Here is a 27,906-nt window from a genome sequence, read left to right as displayed (position 1 = left end):
GTGAAGTTTCTTTTTTTCCTAGAAACATTCCCCCCTCTGGGTCACAGTCAGATGTTTCCAATATAAGCCCACTTGGGGGCCACATTCCGCCGAGTTTATCGGTTTCGGTAACTCAAGAGCACGCTTATCTCACGATGACGGTAAGTGTACACTCATTTCAGAAGAACACCGCTTTATAGGTGTCTTGGTCGACTTCCGTGGCGTTAAAGAGGCGATATTTGGGAAATGAGTTTTCCGAATGAAGCCCAGTGAGTTTGGTCACACCCTTTGGCTTGTCTCGCCCCTCGGAGGAGGATGAATGTGCATCCAGAGCGCCATGTTGAACACACACAAGCCCAGCACTCTAACACTACCGTTCACATCAACACACACGTCGACTACACCGTGTCTCAGAAAATAAAGTTTCTATCTCTCTCACACGAGTAGTGTGTACTTATGCCGGGTGTTACCCCCGGTCATCATCGGCACAGGAGGTTTGGTAAGTGACTGGTTTTGTTTTCTAGTCTCTTCTCTCAGTGTGGCGATATCTCCGCCGAGCACTGCAATCATTTCGGCTTGAGCTTTAACTAATTTTGCATTAAACACTTTATTTAAAGTGAAAGGCTATGATAAAGCTCGATTTCCTTCACGGTCTGAAAGGAATACGAATAGAAATATTTTATTAAATTAGCAAGTAAGTCGGCGGATAGCCACAGTCAGCTAGCCTAAACGGCTAACGTTAATATTTAAACTCACTTTATAGCGTTTAAAGAGTCGGTGTGCTTAAAAATAAAACGCCAATCCACTACAGTCTGGATGCGTTGAAGCTTACAACATATTCGGCAACATTATATTAGTGACATAAATTAGTTTAGTTTTTAAAAAGTTATCATAGTTAACGAAAACTTTCGTCGTGGTTTCTGCAGCTTGCTAACGTAGTTAATGTCACTTTATACATTTAAAAATATACAAGGACCGTTAAGCCCAGGTTTGTTTTGTATTTTGGTCCCTAGCTGTACATTTTCTATTAGTTTGGTTGTGCTAAAGCTGGCTGGATAAGTTACTTCAGTGCATTTGTAACCGGCCTTGTTTGGTTAAACTGCTGTTAACAATACTCGTTGGGATTGTTTGTGTAACGGTTATATATTTGTAAACTCAGATTTTCTATTCCTTTCCGTAATCTTCCTCCATTCGGTGCATAAACTGTAATTGTATTTCGTCTAGTTATAGTGTCTTATATAAATATTTCACCACGACTTAACTTTGGTTTATTCAATCCGTTCCTGAGATGTACACCAAACACTTTCTGCTCTGTTTACATTTATGGTGTTCTCAGATTAGTTTGTCGACAGTTTGTCTGTGAGATTGCTGTCTAGTCAAAAACCCGCTGCTTAAGTTTTGGTAAAGACTGATTTGTGGTTTGACGCGTTTGTTTTGTCGACACTGCACAGATTGTGGACCGTGTGACCAGAGCGGTTTTGTCCCCATCACACGGAGATTTCTCACAGTTCCTCCTCTGATCTCTTGCTGGACACACCCGTGATTGAGGGGAGCCGTGTCTGTGATCAATTTCTGCAGCATATGAATCTTCATCTTTTAATGTTTTGCTTCCTGTATTTAGACACACTGTGTCTCTGGAGGACAGCACAGCAAGATCCGATCATCTGCCTTTATTTAGTCACCAAAGTGGAGTTTACCTTTGGTCACGTCTTTTCTTTCTGATTTATTGCTAGAATATTCGATACATTAGATGTTGAAAGCTTTCTGTAGCATTATGTATAGGAAGAGACAGAACTGGCTGATTTACCTGTGAGGAGAAGCCTGTTCTCACAAGCACTGGCTTACATAACATCCACCTTTTTCAGTTCGCCCTGCAGGCCTGATTTCTATGGAGTAATTCAACAGATGTGTGCATTTACCCCCTTATTCTCCCTCTTAATTCTTGTAGTGTTTAAGCATGCAGAATCTTAACGCCTGCTTTTTCTTCACTGTTGGGATTCGCTCTGCCACCCTTCCTTGGTGCTTCCACAATGGATCCTTAAAAACATGAGACATGCTGGCACTTGCCATGCTCGTCTTTTGTTTGGATTTAGTCTTATCAGGGTTAGCTGTCCCTTCACAGCTCTGCAGAACTTGTTGGTGATTCTTATGCAGGATTAGTATTCATTGCATGGGTGTCATGCGTATGTCAAATGTTAGGAGGAATTGGTCAGAGCAGTTGCTGTGTGCATCAAGGTCACCGTGATTTTTTTTATTTATTTTTTTTGCCTATGTTGTGTGGGCTGATTTTCGTTTTGGTGCCTGTGTGCAGTTTGCATTAGGGTTGTTTTTTTTCTCTTTCTCTTCTGGCAAAATGGACCAAAAATATTGAAGACGTGTCATAATTAAAAAATAAAGTACGTTGTACCCAAACCACATATTTCAATATGAAATGAATCAACACAGGAAAGACAACTGTCAGTCAAACCATCTAATGGGGTCTTCGGTTTTTGTATTTTTATTTTGTGGGGAAGTTGTGGCCTAGTGGTTAGAGAGCTTGACTCCTAACCCTAGGCTTGTGGGTTCGAGTCTCTGGCCTGCAATACCACGACTGAGGTGCCCTTGAGCAAGGCACTGAACCCCCAACTGCTGGTTAGAGACTTGGACTAGTTACCAGAAGGTCGCAGGTTTGAGTCTCGGTGCTAGCAAGAGTTGTAGATGGAGGGAGTGAATGAACAGCGCTCTCTTCCACCCTCAATACCTATGGCTGAAGTGCCCTTGAGCAGGGCACTGAACCCCCAGTTGCTCCCCAGGTGCTGGATATATAGCTTACATTTTAATATGGTCACAGAATTTGTCAAAGTTAGCATAAATTAATCAAATCAAATCTCCATATTTACCAAATGTGTAAAATTCATTAAGACAAATTAATATTTGGGTGAAACTTGTTTACTGTTTTTCATAATTGTATTACTTGTAGAAAAACTTTAAACACAATTGTAAATAAGTATAAAGAATGGCATTGGTTTTATTTTTAGTGATAAAAGTGTGTTGCTGCTAAGTAGGAACATATTGTTAACCAAATACTGAAGGAGATTTCAAGGAGGTAATAAACAGTTCTCAGAATAAGGAAGTTCTGTAGTGATCTGGTGTTGATAAAACACTGCCAGTTCCCCAAAATATATTTAATAGCAGCATTTTCATGTAGTGCAAGAGTAGTGTTATCAAAACTGTATTTTATAGAAGCAGATCGGGTCCTTTTGAAGCATCTACATCTTTTAAAGTGTCCTAGTATTACTTCAGCTGATTTCCTGGACCGGGTTCATGTCTTCTCGAAGTAGAAAAAAGAGAGCCAGTGCTGCTCATAGGACTTGCTATGCTCGGTCTCTGGCGCTGCTTCAAGACCGATCACTGAGACTCCTTGATATTGGCAGGACATTGCCAAACCTGTTCTTTTAGTATGGAGGAGGCCATCCTTACACAGACCCGGGCCTGTGTGCTGGCTTCCTGGGCCCCCGTCACAGTGAGAGCCACTGGAGCTTTGTTCCGGTGGTGATACAGTTGCCCCTCTCTTCTTCTGATGTGCTGGGCTTGAACTGGTCATTAAAGCAGCAGATGTTTCATTAGGCCATGGCTGTATTCGTGTGAATGCAGGCTTGGGGGAGCGGCAGTAGGGGTTGCTCGTAAGGCAGCGATCTATTGGCCCCCCCGCAGGAGAGCAGGAGTCACATTTCAGTAGCTTTTAATGAATTTATGGGATGGGTTGAGATGGTTTCTTGGCGATTGAAGCGTCATGGTGTGCTCAGGACAGGAAACTTATATTTAGTAGGACTTTGATGCTTCATTTGTGCTGAGTTCAAGCAAAGACTGACTTTACATGCAATATTGTAATGGTGTGTATGGTATGGTGCAATTACTTTTGGGAAATAAGATGTCTTCCCACATGAGTGTTGTGTTACCGTAAAAGATGAGTAATATGAAGCGCTTCACACACTAAGCCGCCCCTCTGTGTGTACACAGTAATGTTTTACTCCACGTGTACCTGGGTGGTATGATGTGTTGTGAACTGCTGCAATAAATGTATCTTTATCTGAATTGTGGTATTAACTGAAGGAGCTGCAAGTGTAGTTTGGTAATGGACCATTAAACTTCTGTATGCACCTTGTGCAATTCACCATGGTTATCAGCACATCACTTTCTTTTTGTGTAATGTTTGTGGAAAGAAAAACAAACAGGATAATTGCTTTTACTGTTTTTATGTGCACTTGATTGTATGCAGTCTAATTGTGCTTAGCATCTTTTACTAGCTTCTGGTTTGAACCTTTTCCGTTTCTGTATGACATTTTGGTTTTGTGTTTCAGGTAATGGAGGAATTCATCGAGCTGGCTTCCTTCACTCTGTGGAAATGGTTTTAACAGGCACAGAGTAACAGAGAAAACGTTCAAACGGAGATTGTGTGTTCTAACTATTACACAAGACTTCTTTTTCTTTTCTTTTTTTTTTTTTCCAATTCTCAAGGATTTGAACACTACACGCCACCATGCCAAGCTCAACCATTCGGAGACAGATGAAAAATGTGGTAAATAACTATTCAGATCCAGAGAAGAAGGTCAGGGAAGCGACTTCCAATGACCCATGGGGCCCTTCCAGTTCTCTGATGTCAGAGATCGCTGACCTCACTTACAATGTGGTGGCCTTTTCAGAGATAATGAGCATGATTTGGAAGAGGCTGAATGACCACGGAAAGAACTGGCGGCATGTGTACAAGGCCCTAACACTGCTGGACTACCTGATCAAAACGGGCTCCGAGCGAGTGGCCCTGCAGTGCAAAGAGAACATCTTTGCCATACAGACGCTCAAAGATTTCCAATATATCGATCGGGACAGCAAAGACCAGGGCATCAACGTCAGGGAGAAGTCGAAGCAGCTGGTTGTGCTACTGAAGGATGATGACCGTCTGAAGGGCGAACGCTCTCAGGCCCTGAAGACTAAGGAGCGCATGGCGCAGGTGGCCACCAGTGTGGGCAGCAACAATCAGATCAGCTTCGGCCGTGGCTCCAGCCAGCCCAACCTCTCCACCAGCTACTCAGAGGAGTATGGCAAGTCTGAGGGCTCACCTGCATCATATCATGGATGTAAGTTTCTTTAGCTTGTTAACTTGCTAGCCAAGTTAGATTAGCTGAGATATGTGACCCTGGAGCACAAAACCAGTCTTAAGTAACACAGATATATTTGTAGCAATAGCCAAAAATACATTGTATGGGTCAAAATTACCAATTTTTCTTTTATGCCAAAGATCATTAGGATGTTAAGTAAAGATCATGTTCTATGAAGATATTATATAAATTGCCTACTGTAAATATATCATCTTAATTTTTGATGAGTAATATGCATTGCTAAGAACTTAATTTGGACAGCTTTAAAGGCGATTTTCTCTCTTTCTCAGATTCCAGATTTTTAAAAGGGTGTATCTCAGCCAAATGTTGTCCTGTCTTAACAAACCATACATTAATATAAATCTTATTTATTCAGCTTTCAGATGTTGTATAAATCCTTATTTCAAAAAATTTACACTTATGACTGGTTTTGTGGTATGGGGTACATTAAATGAACAAACATGCAAGAGGTTAGTGTCATCTTGTCACTGTAGGATCCCTATAACACCCCAAAAAAAATTGCGATCAGCTGATGGGTACTTTTGGTGCGATGAAGTCATGTTGGAAAGATCATATTTACATGTTGAACGCAGTCATCATTACGTGTGGAAAGCTTTAAAAAACTTTATTTAAACCCCTAGTTTCCAGTAGCTGGTATTGTACAAACATGACATAATATGTAACTATTCCATTTAAAATGCATTTAATAAATTAAATGCAAATATTAAAAAAAGCAAAAACACACCTAATGCACTTTCATTATGCATAATTTTATATAAGAATTAATTAATCTTGCTGAATTTTTGCACTCCGACCATTGTGACTTGAATGGACCTGACGTTTTGACTTCTAAACTTTTAAATACTAACTTTCTCTGGAGGACTTGAACACACCATATATATAGTGTCAAATTAGGAGTCTTTTGCACCAATTGTCCGCTGATTTACAGTTTTTTTTTTTTTTTTTTTTGTTTTAGTTTTTTATTCCATCCAGTTTGAGTATATCAAACATGTTATATATTTTCAGCTGATTTTACAACACATTGTTTTAATTTTTAATGTGTCTCCTAGTAACAAGGCACATTTTTCTTCGTGAGTTTATGATTGGAATGAATTCAAAGTCTGCTGTTGTGTGATCCTTAGTCGATTAGTGTATGATGGCCAGGTTTCCTCTGTCACTATTTACAAAGTCGGTAAGTGTATGATGACTAGCATTTAAAAAATCTGTTCAGATTTTAAAAGTTGTGTAGTGTATTTCAGCCTTAAGATGTTTGTTCATCTTCGGAACACAAATTAAGATAGTTTTGATGAAATCCGATAGCTTTTTGAAACTGAATAGACCACAAAGCAACTACCATGTTCAAGGCCCTGAAAGGTAGTAATATAGTCAGTGTGACATCAGTGGTTCGACCGTAATGTTTTGAAGCTATGCAAATACTTTTGTGTGCAGCAATTATTTAACAAGTTCCTGTATTCCTTGTCAGTCTTTGATGCACATTCATGACAGTACCATGATTCGTATGTGCGTTCCTTTGTTTGCGAACAAGATGCAGCGCATTCAGCTTATACATCAGAATTAGGGTTGCACTTTATTTTAAAGTATGTGTACTTACATGTACTTATAGTGTACTTAGTGTTTTTATCTAAGAAAGTTCTGGTAATACAAGGTAACTACATGGGTTAGGGTTAGGTTTAGGGGTAGGTTCAGGGTTAGTACCTAGTTATTACATAGTTATTGTAATTACTATAATAAGTACATAGTATGTACATGGGGAACAGGACTATAAAATAAATAGCTACCACAATTAGGGCTGCAAGATATTGAAGAAAAAAAAAACTCACATTGCGATATTTTGTTTTTCTGTGATATTTATATATTGCGATATGAAAAAGAAAATCACCAGATTACTTGAATAGCTCTATTTTAAAATTATGTGTGGAAAGCTTTGAAAAACTTTATTTAAACCCCTAGTTTCCAGTAGCTGGTATTGTACAAACATGACATAATATGTAACTATTCCATTTAAAATGCATTTAATAAATTAAATGCAAATATAAAAAAAGCAGAAACACACCTAATGCACTTTCATTATACATAATTTTATATAAGAATTAATCAATCTTGCTGAATTTTTGCACTCTGACCATTGTGACTTGAATGGACCTGACGTTTTGACTTCTAAACTTTTAAATACTAACTTTCCCTGGAGGACTTGAACACACAAAATTTATATATTGCGATATGAAAAGAAAATCACCAGATTACTTGAATAGCTCTATTTGGGGGGGGGGGGGGGAAATCAATGATGGGGTGATTTTGTAGACGAGTAAATGAGTATAGAAAATGAACGCTTTACAAGCATAGATAAATATAATAGAACAAAGATACAAATGAAATGAAAGTGCTTTACATTTATTAGGCAAGTCTAACAGTATTCAGGTACAGAAATTGAAAAAATAACACTACAAAGCCTTCACTGTATAGATGGTTTCAACGGCATCCACATAAACTAACATTACTGTGCATGCGCGCTTTTGTAGACCTAACCTTACTTCCGGTAGACTTCCAAATAGAATCAATAACAACAGCCAAGTCCCTCTAGAGTAGATATTTTTGGATAACAAACAAAATATGTTTGCTGCGTGGATCAGGCGGACTTAATGAAAATGCTAATTCATTCTTTGCCAGCAGGAGATGTTTTAAAGCATAGTCATAAAGCACGAGGTTTCCCCAGTAACAGCTGTAAACAAAGCAGAGCTGGTACGCTCACACGCTGCTTTATCAGGCATATAACATGCAAGTCTTCCTTCAGAAAAACAGCTATATAAAAATGTTTATTCAACGAAGCCTTTTTGAAAATCGATCAGTTTTAAAATTTGTGGCGAGTCTCCAAAAATAAATAAATGTATGGAAAACACAAACCGCAGCACAGACACCTGAGCCTAACTTCAGTCTACTCATCACCTTAACTTTAACTGCGTTTGTAGAAGGCACTGCAGCCAGACCGATATACACAACACAGACCGGAAGTTAACTTAGGTCCAGGCGCGTGCGGCCGATGAAACAGTCTATAAATTAAATCTAATAAATCTGTTATAGTTACAAAATTCTCACAACCATTTTCTTTCTCAATTGTTTACCTTCAAATAGCCCACAAGTAAATGTGTTTACAAGGATACTTGCAGAGACATGCATTTTGTGAATTTGGCGCATATGTTTCATTAATAGAAGCGAAAGTGAACTGAATTCAGAGTTCTCATGCATCTGCTTGCCTCTCACTGTGCCTGCATTCCAATGTGCACACTATCCATGCTGAATTCTATGTGATATTTGCCATTTTCAGTACTATTTAGGGCAGGTAGGGTGGATGGTATGCACATTGGGATGCAGGGTGTGTCTAACACTGGATGTGAGTGGTGCAGTGCGATGCAAGGAAATGGCCTATCCATTAATATTATTAATGCTGTCTACACTGGATGGGGCGTGACACCACAAATCTCTGACATTAAACTGATGCCGTGTTCTATTTATGACGTACTGACACAAAGTTCAAATGATTTTAATGGTTGCTTTGTCGACTCCAGTGTAGACAGACATCAGCTGCGACGTGACACAGCAGACGTCTCGTCCTGTGACACTGTGTCTATGTGTGAGCAAAGAAAATGGTCAGTATGCTGAACATTACACATCCTGCGATGTGACTATCATGGATGCGCACATTGCGACACAATATTGTTGCTGAAATGATATATCATGCAGCCCTAATCAGAACGCCGGCTCCTGTGCATCACATGATAACAATTAAATTGAACTATACCATTAAGACTAGTTTAAGGGTCAGTTTTTTTTTGTTTTGTGGGGTAGGTTAGCAGGGTCATTCGCTGTAGCTCTTGGACTGAAGCTTTTTTTAATGTTACAGGCTACATTATTCTTGAGGACCACATTAAGCCCTTTACCGACAATAAAAGGTTGGTAGCCTGCTGATCTTTTCCTATTGTCTCTGAAATGTTGTTGTCAATGCCAACAACTAAATCTGTGCTGGTGTGGTTGTAAAAGAATCAACTTTGTCGTATTCATTTTGAGAAATGCTGCACACTTGGAGCTCAAACTGCATGGTGCAGATTCTTTACGCTGCAGACCAGGAAACTGATTGTCTGCTGTTACCCTGCAGGAGACACATCCTCTCTTGTGCCTCCCTGCAGCACTCAGTGTCTGTACGTCTGCCCTGGACAGCTGCGTGTCATCCACGCCCCTCCCCATTCCCTCAGCTCTTTACAGGAAGACAGAATTCCTGAACTCCCAGAGGTATTTATCTCTGCCCTGTTCTTCACGGAGGAAGTTGCATATTTCTCTCTCCTTTTTAGCTATTACCCCCTGTGTCTTTTATACAGTGTTAAAAAAAGAATTTGATAATATGCTACAAGTCAGCCAATAAATGTTTTATCATGATCCAAAATCTAACCATTGAAAGTACTTTTTTTTTGTGACCTTCTCCTAGTGTAATCAAATGCATTAATGTGTTGGATTAAGGAGAAGATGGAAAAAGTGTATGGCGAGCTTTATTCCATGAAAGAGGGCGTAAACGGCTGAGTTATTAACAAAAAAAGGAACAATTTGCATTCCTCTGCTAGTTTCCTGGTATTGTTTCTCCAGAAAGTGTAAATGGGCTGCCAGTCACGTGTAATTCACACTTTATCAGACTGAGGAAAATTAGGATAGGAGTGCTAAACGTTAAGATGTGATTTTGTTGGTTTGTAAAATTAATTCAGTGTTATGATAGAAACTTTTTATTTAGAATGATTTTCTGGCATGTAGTTTTCTTGATCTAGAACCACTGATCATTCTGTGGTCTGTCTTTCACTGATCATGTAAAGCAATGGTTCAACCAAACATTTTTATTATAATTATTTACATACACTGATGTAGTTCCAAACCTATATTTGGCCGATGCATTCAGAAAATATCAGAATCGGTGTTGAATAATTTCTTTATTCGTGATGCACCAATTTATTTTCCCAGCCTTAATGCTGTGTATTAGTTCTGTAGTCGTGTGAATGTACTGCGTATAAAACCGCTGACGGAAAACCTCTAAAACCTTTTTAGTTTCTAAATTAGAAACCTCTTCATATGAAGTCATCATCAGACGTCAAAACAAGCATTTTTCCCCTTATGTGCACCTTTTGTCGTTTTAAGCTTTTGCTTACACTGAAGACTCCCCCATTATCAGTTTCATTTACATAAAAACCTCATTTTGTTGGTGAACTGTGTGTAAGACATTCACAGGTGCACATATCCAAGACAAGGTATTTAAAGCTGCATAACTGTGAAATGTCAAGCTGTTTACCATTTCTCTTAGATCCTAGGTTTTGTTTTCAGAGCAGTGGATGGCACCCTCTTGGCCACATGACAACACATTAAACCAATAGATCAGGAAAGATCTTGACCTTGTTTAAAATAGATTCTGGATGCCTTTCTCAAACAACGTAATGCAGCCAAACTTTCCTCATGTCTCCAAACTGCAAAAACATTGGTGCTTTTTTTATATACTTCTGTTTATGCTTAAACCATGGTTACAAATGAATTTGACAAACAATGTGACACCAGTTATTTTCTTTGAAAATAATTTTGGCCACATTTTGAATCATTTCGAATACAACTGAATATAAATTTCACATATAACCGATATAACTATAGGACTATGTAGTTAAACACTTGACTATTAGTTAATAGTCTCTCTCAAATGTGTCCTTTTCTACAAAGGCAGAGCACACGAGCACTCGTCAGAAATGTAACGTCCCTTTCAATAATCGCAAGCTTCATCTTTCAAAATAAATGTAAAGACAGTTAATAATGTCCTTAGTTTTACCATCAGTTCAAGCCGAAAGGGGAACAGAGTTGCGTGATGGACACGGTGATGAAGCTCGTATGTGTTTGCAGTACACAAGCCACGGACAGTTAATACAGCTGACTCCACTGTGTGACCCTCTCTCTCTCTCTCACACACGCGCTATGTGCAAAACCCCGCATTTGAACATTCAACAGCAAATACTTAAACTAATAACAAAACATACATACAGTAGCTGATTCAGAAGCGGCAGATTGTTGTAGCAAAGTTAGAAGTACTTCCACTTCTAGGTTCTGTTGTAAGTAATCTTAAAGATTCCTAAATGCATCTAAGGCCAAATAAAGTGCTTTTGCTTTTACCTAGGTACTAGGGGTGTGCCGGTTTCAGAATTGGTGATGACGGTTATGACGTGAGTCAAATGTGACGGTTCATAACATAACCGTCGGGGGGGGGGGGGGTCCAAGTCAATTGGTTGTTCTTGGAGATAGTGGGTTAACTCCGTGTCAGCGCGCGCTCTGATCGGTAAAGGGGCAGAGATTTCAGACCTCCGTTTATTAAGGAGATCTGTCACAAAACTCATCATTCGCGCCAACGTTTTTTGAGCAAATTTCAAAGCCGCACCCGCCCGCCATCCGCTGATTGTTTTGGGGTCTATGGCGATGCAATGCTTTGCTGATGCGAGCCGCAAAAAAAAAGCCATTGCCATTTGCCCATTAGCTCCGCCCACTACTGGAGAAACTGGTATGTCTTCTGCTTGTTCGAAAATGAATATGAATATTTCTAAATTTAATCCATTATTTGGACAGGGGAAGACAACAAAGAATAGTTTACATATAGCGTGTTGTTTAAGCGTGGTAAGACTCTCGCTCTCTCTCTCTTTGCATGTGTGAGAAACAGCGCTATCAGTAAAGTGACGGTGAGTCATGCGCATTCACAAAGAGTTTACAGAGTGTCAAATACAGGTGCGCTGTGTGTCCATTGAGATGAGCTGAAAAGTTCAGATCGCTTGAAGGAGAGAGAACTCTGAAGCTCAGATGCTGAAATTAATGCAAGCGTCATGCGCTTCAGTCTATGTAGTAAACAAACCTGCACGTCTCTGCCATTCATTAATTCACACAGAGACGCGCAGAACACGGATTTATATTTTAAACAACTTTTGCGGCTTAACATTTACAGATACTGGTCCATATGGAGATTTGATTTGATTATTTTATGCTAACTTTGGCAAATTCCATGACTGTCCATATTAAAATGCAAGTTTCATTTTCATGACTGGATTTCGAGATTCCGTCCTCGTTTTTTGCTTCATGGAAATCATAGAGCAAATTTCAAAGCCGCACCCGCCCGCCATCCGCTGCTTGTTTTGCGGTCTATGGCGATGCAATGCTTTGCTGATGCGAGCCGCAAAAAAAAAAGCCATTGTCTGTTCTAGAAAGGATGCAGCAAAGATATTTAATGCTAAAGTATGAGGCATAGGCCTACGCTGAGTTTCATTTACGATGAGATGTGCTCTAGTTCACAGTGCAGTGCAAGCGGCGCGCTGGTGCTTCCATGTCACGGTTATCATTGTCTGCTTTACTTGCTTTTTATTTATTAAAATACATGCAATTGGTTGATGAAACATTTATTAAAATTAAGATAAAATTTGTACAAAACAAAATTCGTTTTTAAGAAAGGTTTTCTACAAAGCAAAATTTTATGAAGTGGTAAATATCATGTCTGACGATTTACAAAACTTCATTAAGTGGTAAAAACCATGTCTCCCGATATATTGCGCATCTTATGATCTTATCTAAAAAATGAAAATAATTTTTGATAAAAAATGTTTGTAAAAAATATTTTAATGACACGGTTTTGGCGGTTATAGAGTTCTAATGACGGTGTTTAACTATAACCGTCGGTCTCACGGTTATATACTAACCGTCACACCCCTACTAGGTACACACATCATCTCCCTGACACGGCTGCTTTAACGCTAACTGCGGTTACTGAAACCACGCTGCCTTTCTTTGCGTGGACAAATTGGTGGCATCATTCAAATATTTCCACATAGTGACATAGACATCTGGGGGCTTGTTTGAATAAGCCATTTTAGGGGGACGTGGCAGAGTTTTAACTTTGAAGAATATCTCTTTGGATTTGAGACTTTAGTCTTTGCAACTTTACAGAGCTTCTTCATGAACCAAGAGCTTGTAACACTCAAAAGAGAAAGAAAAAATTTAAATTGCATCATATGACCCCTTTTAATAGAATTGTCTTGGTCTCGGCCCCAAAATGATGGATAAGCAGTCCATTAGTTGTGCCTGCTGAGACGATTTGAGACCGTACCTTCGCTGACTGTCTGCTTGCATACAAAATATCTTTGACTATGAATTGAAAAACCAACTTGCTTTTTAAATAATGATTCTGAGAAATTGATTTTGAACCATGCAGTTGGCATATGAGTCATATTTCCATTTTAGCCCAGTAAGGGTGGCATGGTGCGGAATGGAAGCACTTGTGATATCATCTGAGATCTCACTGAAGCTCAACGCCCACACTACCTCATTTCCCCTCTTCGCCTCTGCTGCTTTTCCCACAGACTCAAGCCCTTTGGTTGTAATTTCTAGTCCCTCAGGGTTTAGAAACCGGGAAGCTTGTGTTTCAAAAGACACTGAGATTCTCCAGGTCCAGTGTTTCTGATCGTTACTGAAGTGATACATCAAGACTAGGCCTAATGGCTGTCAGAGATCTTATGGATTACAGACAAGCAGTTTATTGATTGATGCTGCTTACAACAAAAATGCCTAGACTAATGGTGGTGACTTAAAACATCAAAACCTTAACACTAACTTGTAGCTTATTTTGTCGCGTGTGTCGTGCTTATAATTTGAGAAGTTGTGGTTGTTCTGAGCGTAGTGTTAATTCTGGCCTTGTGAACTGTACTTTCTAAGGTATTTTGGCTCTCAGTGTGCTCCGAAATGGCTAGAGATACTTGTGTTTTCTAAACACATGGCTTGGCCTAATCCAATTAGTATTGATGTACTCTTGTCCGCTGGTTTTAGCAGCAAGCTTATTATCAGTAGGCTGTTGTGATTTACCCAGTTTGGCTCCTTCGTTCTGGCCTGGCACGTGCAACACTCTCATGGATGTTCATTCAGTATTCACTTTGACCTCTTTAAACAACAACTTAGTCATTGGGTGACAGATGTGATATGACTGATAAAAGCCACCCAATAGTAATTTTAATGTGTGCCTGTTGGCTCACCCGTGTCCTGCCTTAAGATAACCCAGCCGGGTGTAGTAGCAGTGCAGTGCTTGAATGATAATGTCGTCGTCATCATCATCATATTTGTGTGTTGTTTGTTTTTAGCCACATCTCCCAATGCATCTTCAGAGCTGGAGCAAGCCAGACCTCAGACGAGTGGAGAAGAGGAGCTACAGTTTCAACTGGCTCTTGCCATGAGCCGAGAGGCCGCTGAGCAGGTACATCATGTCACTTAATACCACTCTAAAACTGCTGCCTGATGTGATGCATCTACAGCTAATTATATGATTTATTACTCTGATGCTTGGTGTACGTTTATGAAAAAGATTTTGGATCAATGAGTTCTATTGTTGGGTAGGGCTAACTAGAAGCACACATGTACGTTAAAGGATCAGCTCACTCCAGAATTAAAATGTCCAGATAATTTACTCGGCCCTATTTCTTCCAAGATGTTTGTGTTTTTCTTTCCTCAGTCAAAAATAAATTAAGGTTTTTGATGAAAACATTAACACAAAAGCTTTACAGATTTGAAATATGTTTAGCTTCTGTCTATATAACAAATCAGCCTTGGTATGAACATAAATTACAGAGTGACAGTTGGGAAAACAGTGCAGTGAGCATTGGTGACTCACACACACACAACCATTTTTTGCTAATTTGACATTAACATTTCAAAATAAAATGCAGGAAAAGAAACAAAGTTACACTGCTCAATTTAAACAGTCTGTAGTACAGTCTGTGCTGTTCAGTATGACCAGCGCCTCACTGCTCATATAGCCTATGAAGGATGAAGTTGTACGTTGATAATGTGAGTGAAGAACAAAGCCTATAGAATACATAATAAATAATAGGTTAGTATCCAAATACTTTGCGAATATGGAAACATTTGGATTCCAAAATGAGAGAGGTAGGCTTCAGACACCCGACAGGTATGGCTTGACACTTATATTAAACAAAAATACAACTCTAGAGGATTTGTTATGAAGAGAAGGGACCTAAAATAGCATAATTGTGTTTGTAATTTTGCCTTTATTTACCATTATTTTAGCCTACATTATTTCTGAATGTAATAATAAAATGCAACATACAGCCCACTAATCTCCCATTTCAAAATTAACACTTTTCTTTTTTTTATCCTTCTGAAACATTTTTTAATATCTTGAAGAAAAATTATTTAATGTTTTAATTGTTGACCTTTTTTTTTTTGTTTAATACATTTGGTCTTTGGTTAATCTGGAAAAGATGATGCATTGGCTATGACTTGGAGAGATCATTTTTTCTTTTTGAGTAAATTAAACACTTAACTTTATTATTATTATTATTATTATTATTATTATTGTTGTTATTATTATTATTATTATTGGCAAAGAAAAAGTTTTAAAAGTAACGTTATTTACCAATATGTTTTCTACTCAAACCAATTTTACAGAGGAATGCATTTTATTATTTCTATTTACAGCTTTGAACAGCTGATTCAGGAGTGAACACATTTGTATGTGGACAGGTTTACATTACTGTGTCTCTCTTTTACATATACTAACCGTGTCACTGTATATTTAGTCTATGGTGATACGGTTACTCCATTTCTAGGAAAATGTTTCTTTTCTAATTGCAAGCTGAGGGTTATTTGCATCACATGAAAGCCACTCTCACTGTACTTATATTTCAAATTGGCATGGTATCAAGAAAAAGGAAATCTGACCTTCTGCTGGCTAACATCTTACATATACCTGGTTGTCCTTTTCTTGCAACATGGGGCCAGACCAGCAACAGGATATTGTTTGGGAAGCTTAAAAATTAGTGTGGAAGCCATACAACCACACAACTGTCTCAGTGGGGTTTAAAACCGCATCTTACATGTCTTATAAAAGTGATGAAGCGGGGCAGCTGATACAGTAGGAAATATAATGTTCCTGAAGTCTCTGAATATGCTTGGTGCTCTAAAATTAATGTGAAGGAACTGTGTGTGCGCTTGGACATCTGGGATGAATTTACAAATGAAAAAAGCAGGCATGTTAATTAGTTATTGGCTCCTCTTAGACCTGCCTCTCAGTGTATAACTGACAGGTGTCTATTATAGGGATTGTGATTCATTCTGTGAGCTCCTTCCCTGTCAGATCTTGAGTTTAACTAGGGGTTGTTTAAAAAATGGACATAATTGTATGAGATGTCCGTCAGATGTCCCAGATTTGGGATCATTATGAGGATATGGGAACAGTAGTATTCTAACTGTTGATATAATGAGGCTTGTGGTGAAATAGTGAAAGTGCATCACTTATCTCAGCTTTTTCTGCTTTCTCGGTCTTCTTTGTCTCATGCATAAATCTTTCATGTTTCAGCCCTACACTAAAATGTCCTGCATGTAGCAACATTAGAAATGATCACTGATTAAGTGAAATGGCTCTCTTTTAAAAGGGGCTTTGCTTGCACTACAGCCTCATTTAACCCATGTCTGATTGCTAATTATTTCCGGGTTTTGCAAGATGATCACTTGGATTGTTTATTGAAACAACATTTTATTCAAATAATTGCTCAAATGTTTTGATTTGCAGGTCGATCTGTTCTTGCTCCCCTTTCAGCTTGTAAGCTTTAATTGTTGTGAATATTCACATATGGCTAACCAAATATAAAGTTACTTCCACATTAACATAGGGATTAGATTACAGCCTATCCTCTGTTACTTCCCACTGAAATATTTTACATTTCTAGCTTCCTTCCCGTCTCCTCTGCCCTTTTGAAATGGACCCGTTGAGGAAACAGTGTCGGATGTGTCTCTTGGTTTGCTAACTGAATTCTGAGTATTGGCTTTAATGTGTATTGTGTAATCTGCAGATTTTTACGTGCCTCAGTAACTGAATTTTGATGCTGAATCACCATGAATCACAACAACAGGGCTGTATCATCACAGGACGCAGGGCGGGAGGCTCATGCTGTGATTCAGCAGACGGCACGTAGGCCATAATGTGTGTGATGTAACATGGATTCTTTTGTGTGTCTGTGTGTGGTTGTTCAGGAGGAGAGGATGCGTCGTGGAGATGACCTACGACTGCAGATGGCTCTGGAAGAAAGCCGCAAAGACTCCAGCACAGGGAAAATAGCCAAGAAGAAGAAAGAGGTAGGTGTAGCCTCTGAGCGCTTCAACTCATCAGAAGGCCTGAACTGAATCAGGGGCCACACAGAACTTCTTTTTCCCTTTCTTTGCATGTAGACTTGTTTACTCGTAATGTGAGTATTTATGTTCAGATCAGCTTCCAAGTTCTTATTCACTAAAGCTGATGTGATAGCTTTGGATGGTGAGATATATCTGTGGGCGCTAATCTCGTATGTCGTGTGTGTGTAGCCTCCACAGTCTTCTCTGATGGATTTGATGGACTCTGTTCTGGAGGGCCCTGCCGATCAAACCTCGGACCCTTGGGGAGCAGGTGCTGCAGCAGCAGGCCCCGCCTCAGACCCCTGGCAGTCCTACGGTAAACAGACACACACAAACTTGGGTTTGACAATATCCGTTAGATTGTAAATATCATGATGATTATAAAGCACCTTTGGTTGGCAATCATGTAGTGTCAATAGACTCGTCCATCTTGGTCTTGTGTTAATTTACATTTAAATATCTGCTTGGCAGCAGTGAAATGAATTTAATGATTCGTCAGGAGTGGAAAAAAATCACCCTTTTATACCATTTTGGAGAAAACGCGTAAATATTGTGTGTAATAAATTGTCAAATGGATGAGCAATATATCTCTAAAAACAGACACTGTTTAGTTTTATTATCTTGAAGGCATATACACTCACAGACACTAGCTAGTTTCTCAAGTAAACACCCACATAAAAGATCACATTTGGCAGTGGCTAATAATAGCACATTGACAACAGTTTGTATCAGATCAGCTTCCTGCTGTGCTGATTACATTAGGCTTTGAACTAAAAAAAAAAAAAGGGCACTTATCCCACCAGGACCATTTGCATAATAGATATTAGCTTCATTGTTACAACTAAAGGCAGATTTGAATTAAATTTTATCAACAGAAAAAAGTTATTGGTCAGAATGTGAGGACCACTTGTTAACCAAAAGCCCACTTTTCTTTTAGAGCCCCACTTCCCCCTCAGACTCTATTTCATAATGTGGTTTGGGCCTGTAGCTCTTCGTGGCAGCTCAGTAATGTAGCAAGACCGCTCGTTGTGCATTCCAGTGTGAACAAAACTGAGAGACGCTGTATTCAGATCTGCACTGGTTGAGAGAGCGCTGGGTTCCTCTTCCAACAGCTTAGTTCTATTAAGTTTAAGCCGGACTAAAGTTATGAAGCATATGGAGAGAAGCACTGAGGCAAGTGTGTATGTCCTCTTGAAGTGGAAACCGCAAATACTGCCGATTCGAACAAAAGTTTCACTGTATCTTCAATAACCTTCACTCCCATTTTACTTGTACTTGCCTGTCACACTCATTAGTAAAATAGTTTCTCTTGTTGCTACTGTTTTTAATATAATTTTAGGATTGCCAGTAGATTTAAAATAATGGATTGATTTCAGATTTTTGTGGTATATGTAATTGATCTTAAACTTTTTGATTGTCTTCAAATAGTTATTTTTTCTCTTCCTGTCATATCATAGTTTGCACAGGTTTGATCCGTTTGGCTTCTGTTCTTAGGAAGTTAATTATTAAAGGTGAAGATATATAACTGATGAGATGACAGTAATTCTGTGGCCTTCTCATTTATATCAGTATACTCTTAATTGTGTTGTGCTTAGTTCAGTGCATCATGTGATTCATCGGTGCATTTGTATTTGTATAACTTTGTCATTTTAAATCAAAATGTCATAAATCGGTCTTCCTGTGAAATGGCAGACTAAGGCTCTCATTCAAAGCTTCTATTCAGTCAAAAAGCAATGGATAGAAACAAGTTTTTTTTTTTATCTGTTTCATTCTGCTTTCATATTATGCTGCTAGTTCCATTATTTGCAACTCATTGGGGTTTGATTTGTTTTTTTTATTAGCTCTAAAAAAGGCATTTTTGACCGGAGTCAGAGCAAGGGGAGTGGCAGTGGTTTTTCATTGTAGTGTTACTTAACACAGGTGTGTGTAACTTCCAGGTGCAGCCCCTAAGCCAGCTGCTCCTGTAGATCCCTGGGGTCTTCCCAGTGCCTCTTCATCAGTTGCTCCTCTGAAAAGCAGTGACCCCTGGGGGTCGACCCCGGCTCCTGCAGCTGCTGATCCCTGGTGCCCAGTACCTGCCACTCGCCCTAAAGCCCCTGCCACAGGTAAGTTCACGTTAAAATGTATTTGTTACACTGAGAAATAAGCCTGTTCTCTTATTTTACTTTAAAATTCTAATCCCAACTGTCATCCTTCAGTGGGTAGCTTTGATGTTTTCTCCACAACAAATGGTACTTCCAGGGAGGACCTCTCTGAGTTTGACAGTCTTCGCTCCTCAGCTGTGACGGGTAAATGCTGACTACTACAGTTTACTAGTTAAAAGAAAGGCTATTGTTTAGGAATGATATAAGGAAGTGATGTTTATTTTCCAGGTGATGGTAGAGGAAGCTCCGCCTTGCCATCGCAGGCCAGTTTGTCTGTAGGCTCTGATCTGTTTGACGTACCGAGTGGCCCAACCAGAAAAACTCCAGAGTCTTTCCTTGGTCCCAATGCCGCACTTGTCAACCTAGACTCTCTGGTCACCAAACCTCCCCAGCAGGCTCCAGTCTCCAACCCTTTCCTCGGTGGAGGTAACCTTAACCAATTACATATTTCTAGGAGAACACTTGTACATTTACTGGGGTCTCGAAATTAAGTTTTATAAAATTAAAGGTCATTTTGTCATTTTAAAGGGATCGTTCACCCAAAAATGAAAATTGTCATTTAATAACTCACCCTTACATCGTTCCAAACCTGTAAGACCTTCGTTCATCGACACAAATCAAGATATTTTTTATGAAATCCCAGAGCTTTCTGTCCCTCCAAAGGCAGTGCAGCTGAAATGTTCCCAGATCCAGAAAGGTAGCACGGACGTGGATAAAACAATCCATGCTTCATCAGTGGTTCAACTGCAGTTTTACAAAGCTATGAGAATACATTTTGTGCTCAAAGAAAACAAAAATCATGACTTGACTCAATAATTCTTCTTTCAAATCACATCTTCTGCCATTATCTAGAGTACCTCTGCTCATAATTGTACTGTATTAAAGAATACGACAATGTTTAAGTTCTTCATATGGTAATATGCTGTAAATATAGACACAATATACATTCAGTAGATTAGATTTTACTAGTATCAGCTCAATGTGTATTCTGTCTTTCTCAAGACATTATTACTGTCTCGGCAAAATCTGATCAACCTGTTTGTATGCATTGATATGTTGGAATAGATTTCATTAAATTTTTATTAAAAACCTATTTAGAGCATTTTAAAATGTGCAGCTTTTGAGACCGTATTGGTTTGTTCTGAATAGAGTATTAGTTTAATTACAAAGCCTTAAGTTAGATTTGAAACCCCCTGCAGATAGCCTGATTGTACTCACCTGTACCTCCCTTTGGTCTCGTTTCAGTCTCGGGAGCAGCTTCAGCTCCTGCAGCTCAGGTCAACCCCTTCCAGGTGAACCAGCCACAGCCACCCACCCTCAACCAGATGAGAGTCAGTCCCATGATGGGCCTGAGCGGACAGAGCTTCAGCATGGTCCAGAGAAGCAACGAGCCCTTGCCTCTGTCCTCATTGCCCCCAGCGGGCCCCATCTCAGTCGTACCCATGGCCGGTATGGCTCCTCTCGGGCCGGTGGGCCAGATTCCAAACATGGGGATCCCAGCCTCCATGTCCCTGCCCCAGCCGCTCATGAGCGTAGGGCTGCCGCCCACAGGCGCAGCAACACAAGCCGCCGGCACAACCAACCCCTTCTTATTGTGAGGAACAACATTTGCCTCCCCGAAACACACAATCTCTCTCTCTCTCTCATCCCTGTTCCTATGGCATAGACATCGTAGTCTATTGTGTTCTGCCAAACCTGTGTGCTATTTTGAGACTTTTGGGAGTAGCAGTGGTGTTTACAGGTTTTACACTGGCAGGAGATTCCCTTCCTCTCCTGTAAGAAATTGGTACCATACGACGATTTGGTATTCTTTTCTAAATTTCCTAAAAAGAAACCATCAGCGATACAGCGTCTAGGAGATTTTTTTCCCGGGAGCAACCTTCCTGTTTTTAACTTTCTTTTTTTTTGATGGCTACCTTTTCTTATCAGAGGCTTGAAACTAGGAGTACTGGTTCCTCTTAATTTTTCTAATTTCTAGTCTTTGAAAGCAGCTTGCTAGATAAAGCTAACCCTTTTAATCGAAGCAGCCTGTACGTTCTACGCAGTGCATATACACTATGTGTATTTACAGTACGCTTAAGTAGACAGTTTAGAGGACTCTCTATCAGTTTACATGGAAATGATTTTGATGTTCTAAGCAGGGATTTTGCACATGCTCTGGTTTATCTGCTTTTGACTGTTGGCCTACCGTTAGTCCTTAGTGCGAGAAGCAATGGGAAACCATTCACTAAGACACGAGCAAAGCCGAGGACTAGGAGGGAGTCTGCGAACTGCATGTGTGAATGGTTTCAAACCTGATGCATTAAAAGATGAACTTCATACTGAAGTGGAGAGTTGTTCTTTCTTCCTCTTCTTTTGTAATGCATGGCGGGATTGGTTTGCATATCATAATACAGCTTAACTTTTATACCGAAGCCTGTTTTTTTTTTTACTGTTTCACAATCCCGAGACGATGTTTATTGGGTGAATGGGTTCTTTCGACTCAGTACGGCTCACTATTTGCACAGCGCCATATTCGACAGCTAATCCATACTAATGATTAGTTTTCATCCCCTTCTCTCGGAGTATCCAACAATCTGAAATGTGATCGTTTCAGTAACGTTTTTATTTTTAATATATGTCTACGCGCGAATGGAAGGAGCAAAGGGAAACAGGAGGAAATGAGTGTATATCTTCATCAGGTCCTAATGCATCTTACTGTTAGAACTGACAGCTGTATCACTAATCCCTGCTTCCTAATGCAATCTGTTCATGTACGTCGGGGGGGGGGGAAACAAGCGTGTATCAGAGCTTGCCGTTAACAAAATCTTCAGTTCTGTATTCGAGGCGGCTAACTGGCTTATAGTGTTACAAGAATGAGTGGACATGCTAAGACAGGTTATAGTGTGGGAGGAGTCCTTTATTTGTTTGTTGAATATGTGGTATACATGTATGTTAGTGGTCATACGCATCTTTCTACAGCTAGAAACCTGTGGTTTATTTGCATTGTTCTGTATTCATGAATTGATTTTGGCCACGGTTTTATCATTAAATGAGACTTAGACTAGACTATAAATATAGTTTATCAATTAGCAGTCCGTTTAAAGCGAGAACGCCTAGACTTTGGTGTTTGGTGTGGCTTGCTGTGTCTACACTTTTTACTTCAACCAGTTAAGCACAAGATGGCAGCGTTTGCCACCAATAGTAGTTACCAAAGTGACCGTGCTTGTCCTTTTTAAATGCAGAGCTGCGACCATTTTTGAACTGACTACACATTTCTCTCTCTCTCTCTCTCTTTAGTTTTTCCCCAGCTATTATCATTATTATTCCTGCCTATATTTTTTTTTTTTGATTAGGGTTAGAGAATTGACTCTACGGTTTCTCTCATCTGTGAGCTAGTGACCTCTGCTGGAAATATTTCAGTAGTACTGCTATAGTGCAGTCTTGTAGCAGAGCCTGGGTGTTATGGTCAATAATCTGCAGGCATACTCAGGCATTTTGGGGGGTGGGGGTGGCTAAGAAAGCTTTAAGATGTATGCAATGCACTCTTGATGGCCGTGATGGTTAAGGCAGGCACTGATTCTGCTAAACAAGACTCCCTGCTAGTGAACATCACTGTATTTGATTATGCAAGACTAGTTTTACTTTTGAATCCATATGATATCTAACTCATTCGTCTCGACCATTTTCTTTGGCTGTTACCATGTATCACCTGTTCTTCTGTTATTATGTACTCATTATGCATTTATTGTGGAGGACTAACCATGTGAACATGCATAACAACCTTTTATTTTTCCATATTATAGTGTCTGTGTATTTACAAAACTGTCTCATATTACTGGGAGCAGGCTGCTTTTATGGATATGTGCTCAACTTGTTGGCATTATGACTGTATAATATAATTTATCATCTGTTCTATTGTAACATATTGTCGTGTAATGGTTTTGTAGGAGAGTCACAGGAGGAGTGAGATGTTTTATTGCCATCTAAACAGCAGCAAGTGATAAAGGACCTGTAGCTGCAGCGGTAAAACAAATAAATTGTATCAATGACTTTTGATCCGTCTATTCATGCTGTCAGTAAACACAGACATCACATCTTATTGTGGCGCCAGAGCCAGTGTTATTTTAGCATCATTATGATACTGTTTTTATTAGGGCTGCGAAACGATTAATCCTGAATCGCATTCAAAATAAAAGTTTGTTCACATACTATATATGTGTGTGCTGTGTATATTTATTGTGTATGTATATAAATAACATTTTATATATAATGTGTATATATTTTATATATAAATACTTTACCTAACATTTTCCCTTCTTATATACATGTGTATTTATATATTCGTAAGTATACACCGTACACACACACACACACAGAGTATGCAAACATTAACTTATTTCAAATCGGATTTTTGCAACCATAGTTTTTATTGATATTTTGAATTCTGTTTTCCCATTTCATAGTTTTGGTAATTTTGTTGTGTTTTCATGATTTTCGTTAGTTTGTTGAGTAACATGTTTCTTTTTATTTTAGTAAAGTTAAAAAATGTTGCCTTGGCAATTAGCTGAAATAAAATAAGCTTACTTTTTCACATTTCATTTCAGTTGTTTGTTTATTTCAGTCATCTTTAATGTTCTTGTGGTTTTAATTCAATATAAAGACCCTGGGCAAAGATTTATAATATTTAGCGTCTAGGTTTAAAATGGGCAAAGATGGAATTCAGATTATGCAAAGCAAAAATGCACAAAAAACTTCTATAAATGCACAAGATCAGTTTAGTTATCACATTTGTATAGCTATAAAGTGACTATGAAAGTGACATGAAAGCAGATCAAGATTACAAGAATAATCTGAAAGTGGTTATTAGAGCTTTTGAGATGTCTTTGTCAGTCCTGTAGCAGTTGAATGCTCTGATGTTGTTTCATAACCCAGTTTCTTCATGTCTTTAGTCACAATGTTGAACTGTAGTGTAACAAAACCTTGTGAGCACACCCTCGTCACTGCAAACAGACACCATTGCATCAGTTATGGCTTATAAATACACTTGACTGCAGAAGAACAATTTCTGAGGCCCTACATTCACTGAAATGTCATATTTCATTTTGATACAAGGGTTTTAGAAAAAAATCTTACCTTCTCTTCCATCTCCTTGGGCAACAACCTTGGGATCTGTAAATTCTGGACGCCGTCCCATCAGCCAGCTGAGTACCAGATACATGTTAGATATAGGCCCGGTTTCACGAATGGGATTTATCTTAAGCCAGAACTAGGCTTGAGTTAAATTAAGAGATTTAAGCAACTTTTACAAAAATGCCTTAGAACAAAACATTACAGGTGTGCATCTTGACACAGAACAATGACTGACTTATTTGAAGATGTCTCAGAGCAAGATACTTTCAGTTGAGACGGCTCAAACATGTATTTTAGTCTGGGACTATCTTAAGCCCTGTCTGTGAAACCAAGGGATAGAGTCTGATAAAAAAATAAATGTTAAGTTACAGTGTACCTTAATTCTTGAGAACAAAAGGGAAGGGCAACAGCAAATTATATTCAGATCATATCCCAAAGCTGCTGAATTATAAATCGGGTAACTTTAATGCTCTGCTCTATGTCTACATGTGACTTCAAATGAATGAGGAGACATTGGATTAATTATGAGAAATGAGTTACAACCTTGTGAACTTCTGAAGTCTTGATGTAGACTCAGGAACGAACATAGGGATGGTCTTGGTGTGTCTGGACAGAGAGGATTCACATGTAATTGTTTAAGCTTGCATTATGACAACACAATCTTAGAGTAACTCACTTTCCAGGTATAAACGGGATGTGTATGGCTCCATAACCTCTCACAACATCATTTCCAAAAGTGTCAGGGCCATACACACTGACCACAATCTGGGGCCCTGAAGAAAAAATAAAATAAAATAAAAAGATAGATGGATACTTAGAAACAGTGGGCACAACTATTAAGCTGCATTACAATCTTCAGAATAATTTTCATTCATCAGATCAGGGTTTCTGCAGGTTTTATAATGGTAAATTTAATACATTTGTACTACCTTTTTAAGACCAAGTAAATAAATTTAAGGAATAAATTAAAGGGACCAGAGTATGTCAATGTTCTCTGACTGTAAATATATGTTGGTAAACAAGACAAACGTACTGAGGGATATATATATATATAACTTTTTTTTTAATATATATATTTTTTTGCAGTGCTGGAGGCACTTTTTAATTCATTAATTCAACTTCATGAATTTAAGATTTTCTGCTCCTTTTTTAAATACACTTTTTTTTAGTACTTAAATTACCTTTAAAACCCACAGAATCTCAATCACACGTGGTTCACTTACAGCCAAATGGGTTCGTGCTTTTGAACGAGATGTCCAGTGGGAAGTTCCACACCAAACTCCGAGATCCTCTACCTTTAGAAGTTATTTGAGAAATTCCCTCTTCCAAGCCCTTCAGGTTGTGGGAAACAGATACAAACTTACTACTGTGGAATATATAAGAATACTAAAGTCTATAGCCTATATATTAACAGTGGAGAGCAGGGACAGCCAAACGTTAATAAACATAATTAAATATACTTTTAATATTAGGTGTGTGTGTGTGTGTTTGTGTCCTGATCTACTGTAAGACAAAGTGAAGTGCAGCAGGTTGACGTCACTCACTGATGTGGGCGCCCAGTCGTGCCCATAAACGAAGCAATACTTGCAGTAAAGATCATCATATTCTGGGAACTTTAGGCAAAATACGACATGTAAGTTATCCTATTAACTCACTTTAATAACAGGCTTTGCACACAGTTTACTACATTATACGCATCTTCTAAAAATCAATGTTAACTTACATCGGCTGCTTCGATTTGCCCATTAACCATGAGAAGAAAAACAGAAGGGTTGTCTGAGGTCATTTCCACACCATTAACACCCTGGAAAACATTTCAATCCCACCAAACCTCCCTCGCTGCACTAAAATCAGTTTCGATGTGAAGTTAATGCATGCTTGTTGTTAACATCACTATGGCTGCTACGGACGCTTTCAGTACGGCAGGCAATACGGTCCAAAATATCCGAAATAAAAATGCGTTTTAAAATGATACTCCGCTAGGTGGTTGTCGTGGACATGAAATTTGAATTTATTTGGTTTTCCGGATTAGTGGATGAAGACTTACGGATCTGACATGTATGGCCATATGGGCTAGGTGCACAAGATGGCGCCGGTGAGCTTCAGCGACGCGAGTGTGTGCGTACTTATTTCCGGTCTTGCGACGCTCGCATTGACTGTAAGGGAAACTTACATATGAAACTTGGCTAGATGTATATAATTAAAGATTTTCAAATTTAACAGCCCATAGTGGTATATCAAAAACATGGGGAAACATCCTCCCTATATTTTGCGTACCTCTGTGTGGAAATTCATCAAGATACAACGCGGAGATTGCTTTATTCTTCTGTTGATTATGTGGATCAGCGTCAGTTCAGGTCCACATGGATTTCTTTTTTCAAACAGAAACCTCTCAAATATGCAATACTTTTCATTTTCGAAGAGCTGGTTTTGTTCTGTTATGTAAGATAATTGTTTCTGACTGTCAAACAAGACGCACAGAGATTTCTGATAAAGCGTTTTATTAACTTTATTTGATAACATAATTTATAACTAACTGTACAATTAAACGTAGTATAATTATGGTAGGTTTGCCTTAAATAAAAGATCGCTGTTTGCATTCATGTGTGTTTTTATCTGGTTATTTGTTTTGTGAAAGATCTGCAGCATAAATCATTATCTGTCTACGAGTAGCCATTGTTATTGTTTTGCATTAATTATCAGATTAAACAGATATTAAAAGTCACGTATTTTTTACTGTGTAAAATAATCTTGTGAAAATAACGATAAAACGGACTGATGTATGTGTACAATTGAGAAATGGATACTTCTGAAGATAAATCGCAGCCCACGTCTCACGAGGTAAATATTTAATATAAAAATAATAATAACAATGCAAACATCTTCGAGAAATAAGTAATTTGTACATTTACATATTTGGTAAGATAAAATACATTATATAGCTGTGTATACACACCATGAGTTAAACTTTCATCTCGTGAACAATAGTGAACATAGTGTATTTAATTCAACAGGACCGAAACATACAGGTTTCAAATCCACTGGCTCAGTTAACATTTGTAGTATAGTGATAATAGCAGTGTATATCTTATTTGCATATGAAGTGATATTATAAATCCTGTAAACATATAGAAGGTAATATTTGGACTTCTCTGGTTCTCTGCACTGACTTTAAACACAACCGGAAATACCTACGCACACACTCGCAAGACCGGAAATCCAAGATGGCGGAGATATGCAACTAGCCCATTGGATGTTAAATTAAACTCTTTGTGGTTCGTAAAGCAGGGATG

General features: G+C 38.8%; 2 protein-coding genes across 3 annotated transcripts; one reads left to right on the top strand and one right to left on the bottom strand.

Annotated features, from left to right (window-relative positions):
- The first annotated feature begins 46 nt into the window (after positions 1-46).
- epn2 (epsin 2) lies at positions 47-23,694 on the top strand. Of its 2 annotated transcripts, none has more exons than XM_052551331.1 (9): positions 47-140; positions 4,320-5,093; positions 14,312-14,424; positions 17,220-17,321; positions 17,547-17,673; positions 19,295-19,462; positions 19,556-19,645; positions 19,730-19,927; positions 20,747-23,694. In XM_052551331.1, exons 2-9 carry the CDS (start codon positions 4,499-4,501, stop codon positions 21,097-21,099), a joined length of 1,746 nt encoding a protein of 581 aa, XP_052407291.1. In that variant the 5' UTR covers positions 47-140; positions 4,320-4,498; the 3' UTR covers positions 21,100-23,694. The 2 variants fall into 2 exon arrangements, with proteins under 2 accessions (XP_052407291.1, XP_052407290.1); XM_052551330.1 differs by lacking the exon at positions 47-140 and adding an exon at positions 222-478.
- Positions 23,695-24,076: 382 nt separating this feature from the next.
- On the bottom strand, positions 24,077-26,559 carry b9d1 (B9 protein domain 1). The gene is made up of 7 exons (XM_052551333.1): positions 26,337-26,559; positions 26,158-26,226; positions 25,837-25,945; positions 25,290-25,386; positions 25,157-25,219; positions 24,617-24,684; positions 24,077-24,483 (listed from the first exon to the last, which is right to left on the bottom strand). The coding sequence occupies exons 1-7, from the start codon at positions 26,397-26,399 to the stop codon at positions 24,347-24,349; spliced, it is 606 nt and encodes a 201-aa protein (XP_052407293.1). The 5' UTR covers positions 26,400-26,559; the 3' UTR covers positions 24,077-24,346.
- Positions 26,560-27,906: the final 1,347 nt, after the last annotated feature.

The sequence above is a fragment of the Carassius gibelio genome, chromosome B3, assembly GCF_023724105.1.
Source record: "Carassius gibelio isolate Cgi1373 ecotype wild population from Czech Republic chromosome B3, carGib1.2-hapl.c, whole genome shotgun sequence".
Taxonomy (NCBI): Eukaryota; Metazoa; Chordata; class Actinopteri; order Cypriniformes; family Cyprinidae; genus Carassius; species Carassius gibelio.
The sequence above is the reverse complement of the archived record's forward strand: the minus strand, read 5'-3'. Positions and strand labels throughout refer to the sequence as shown.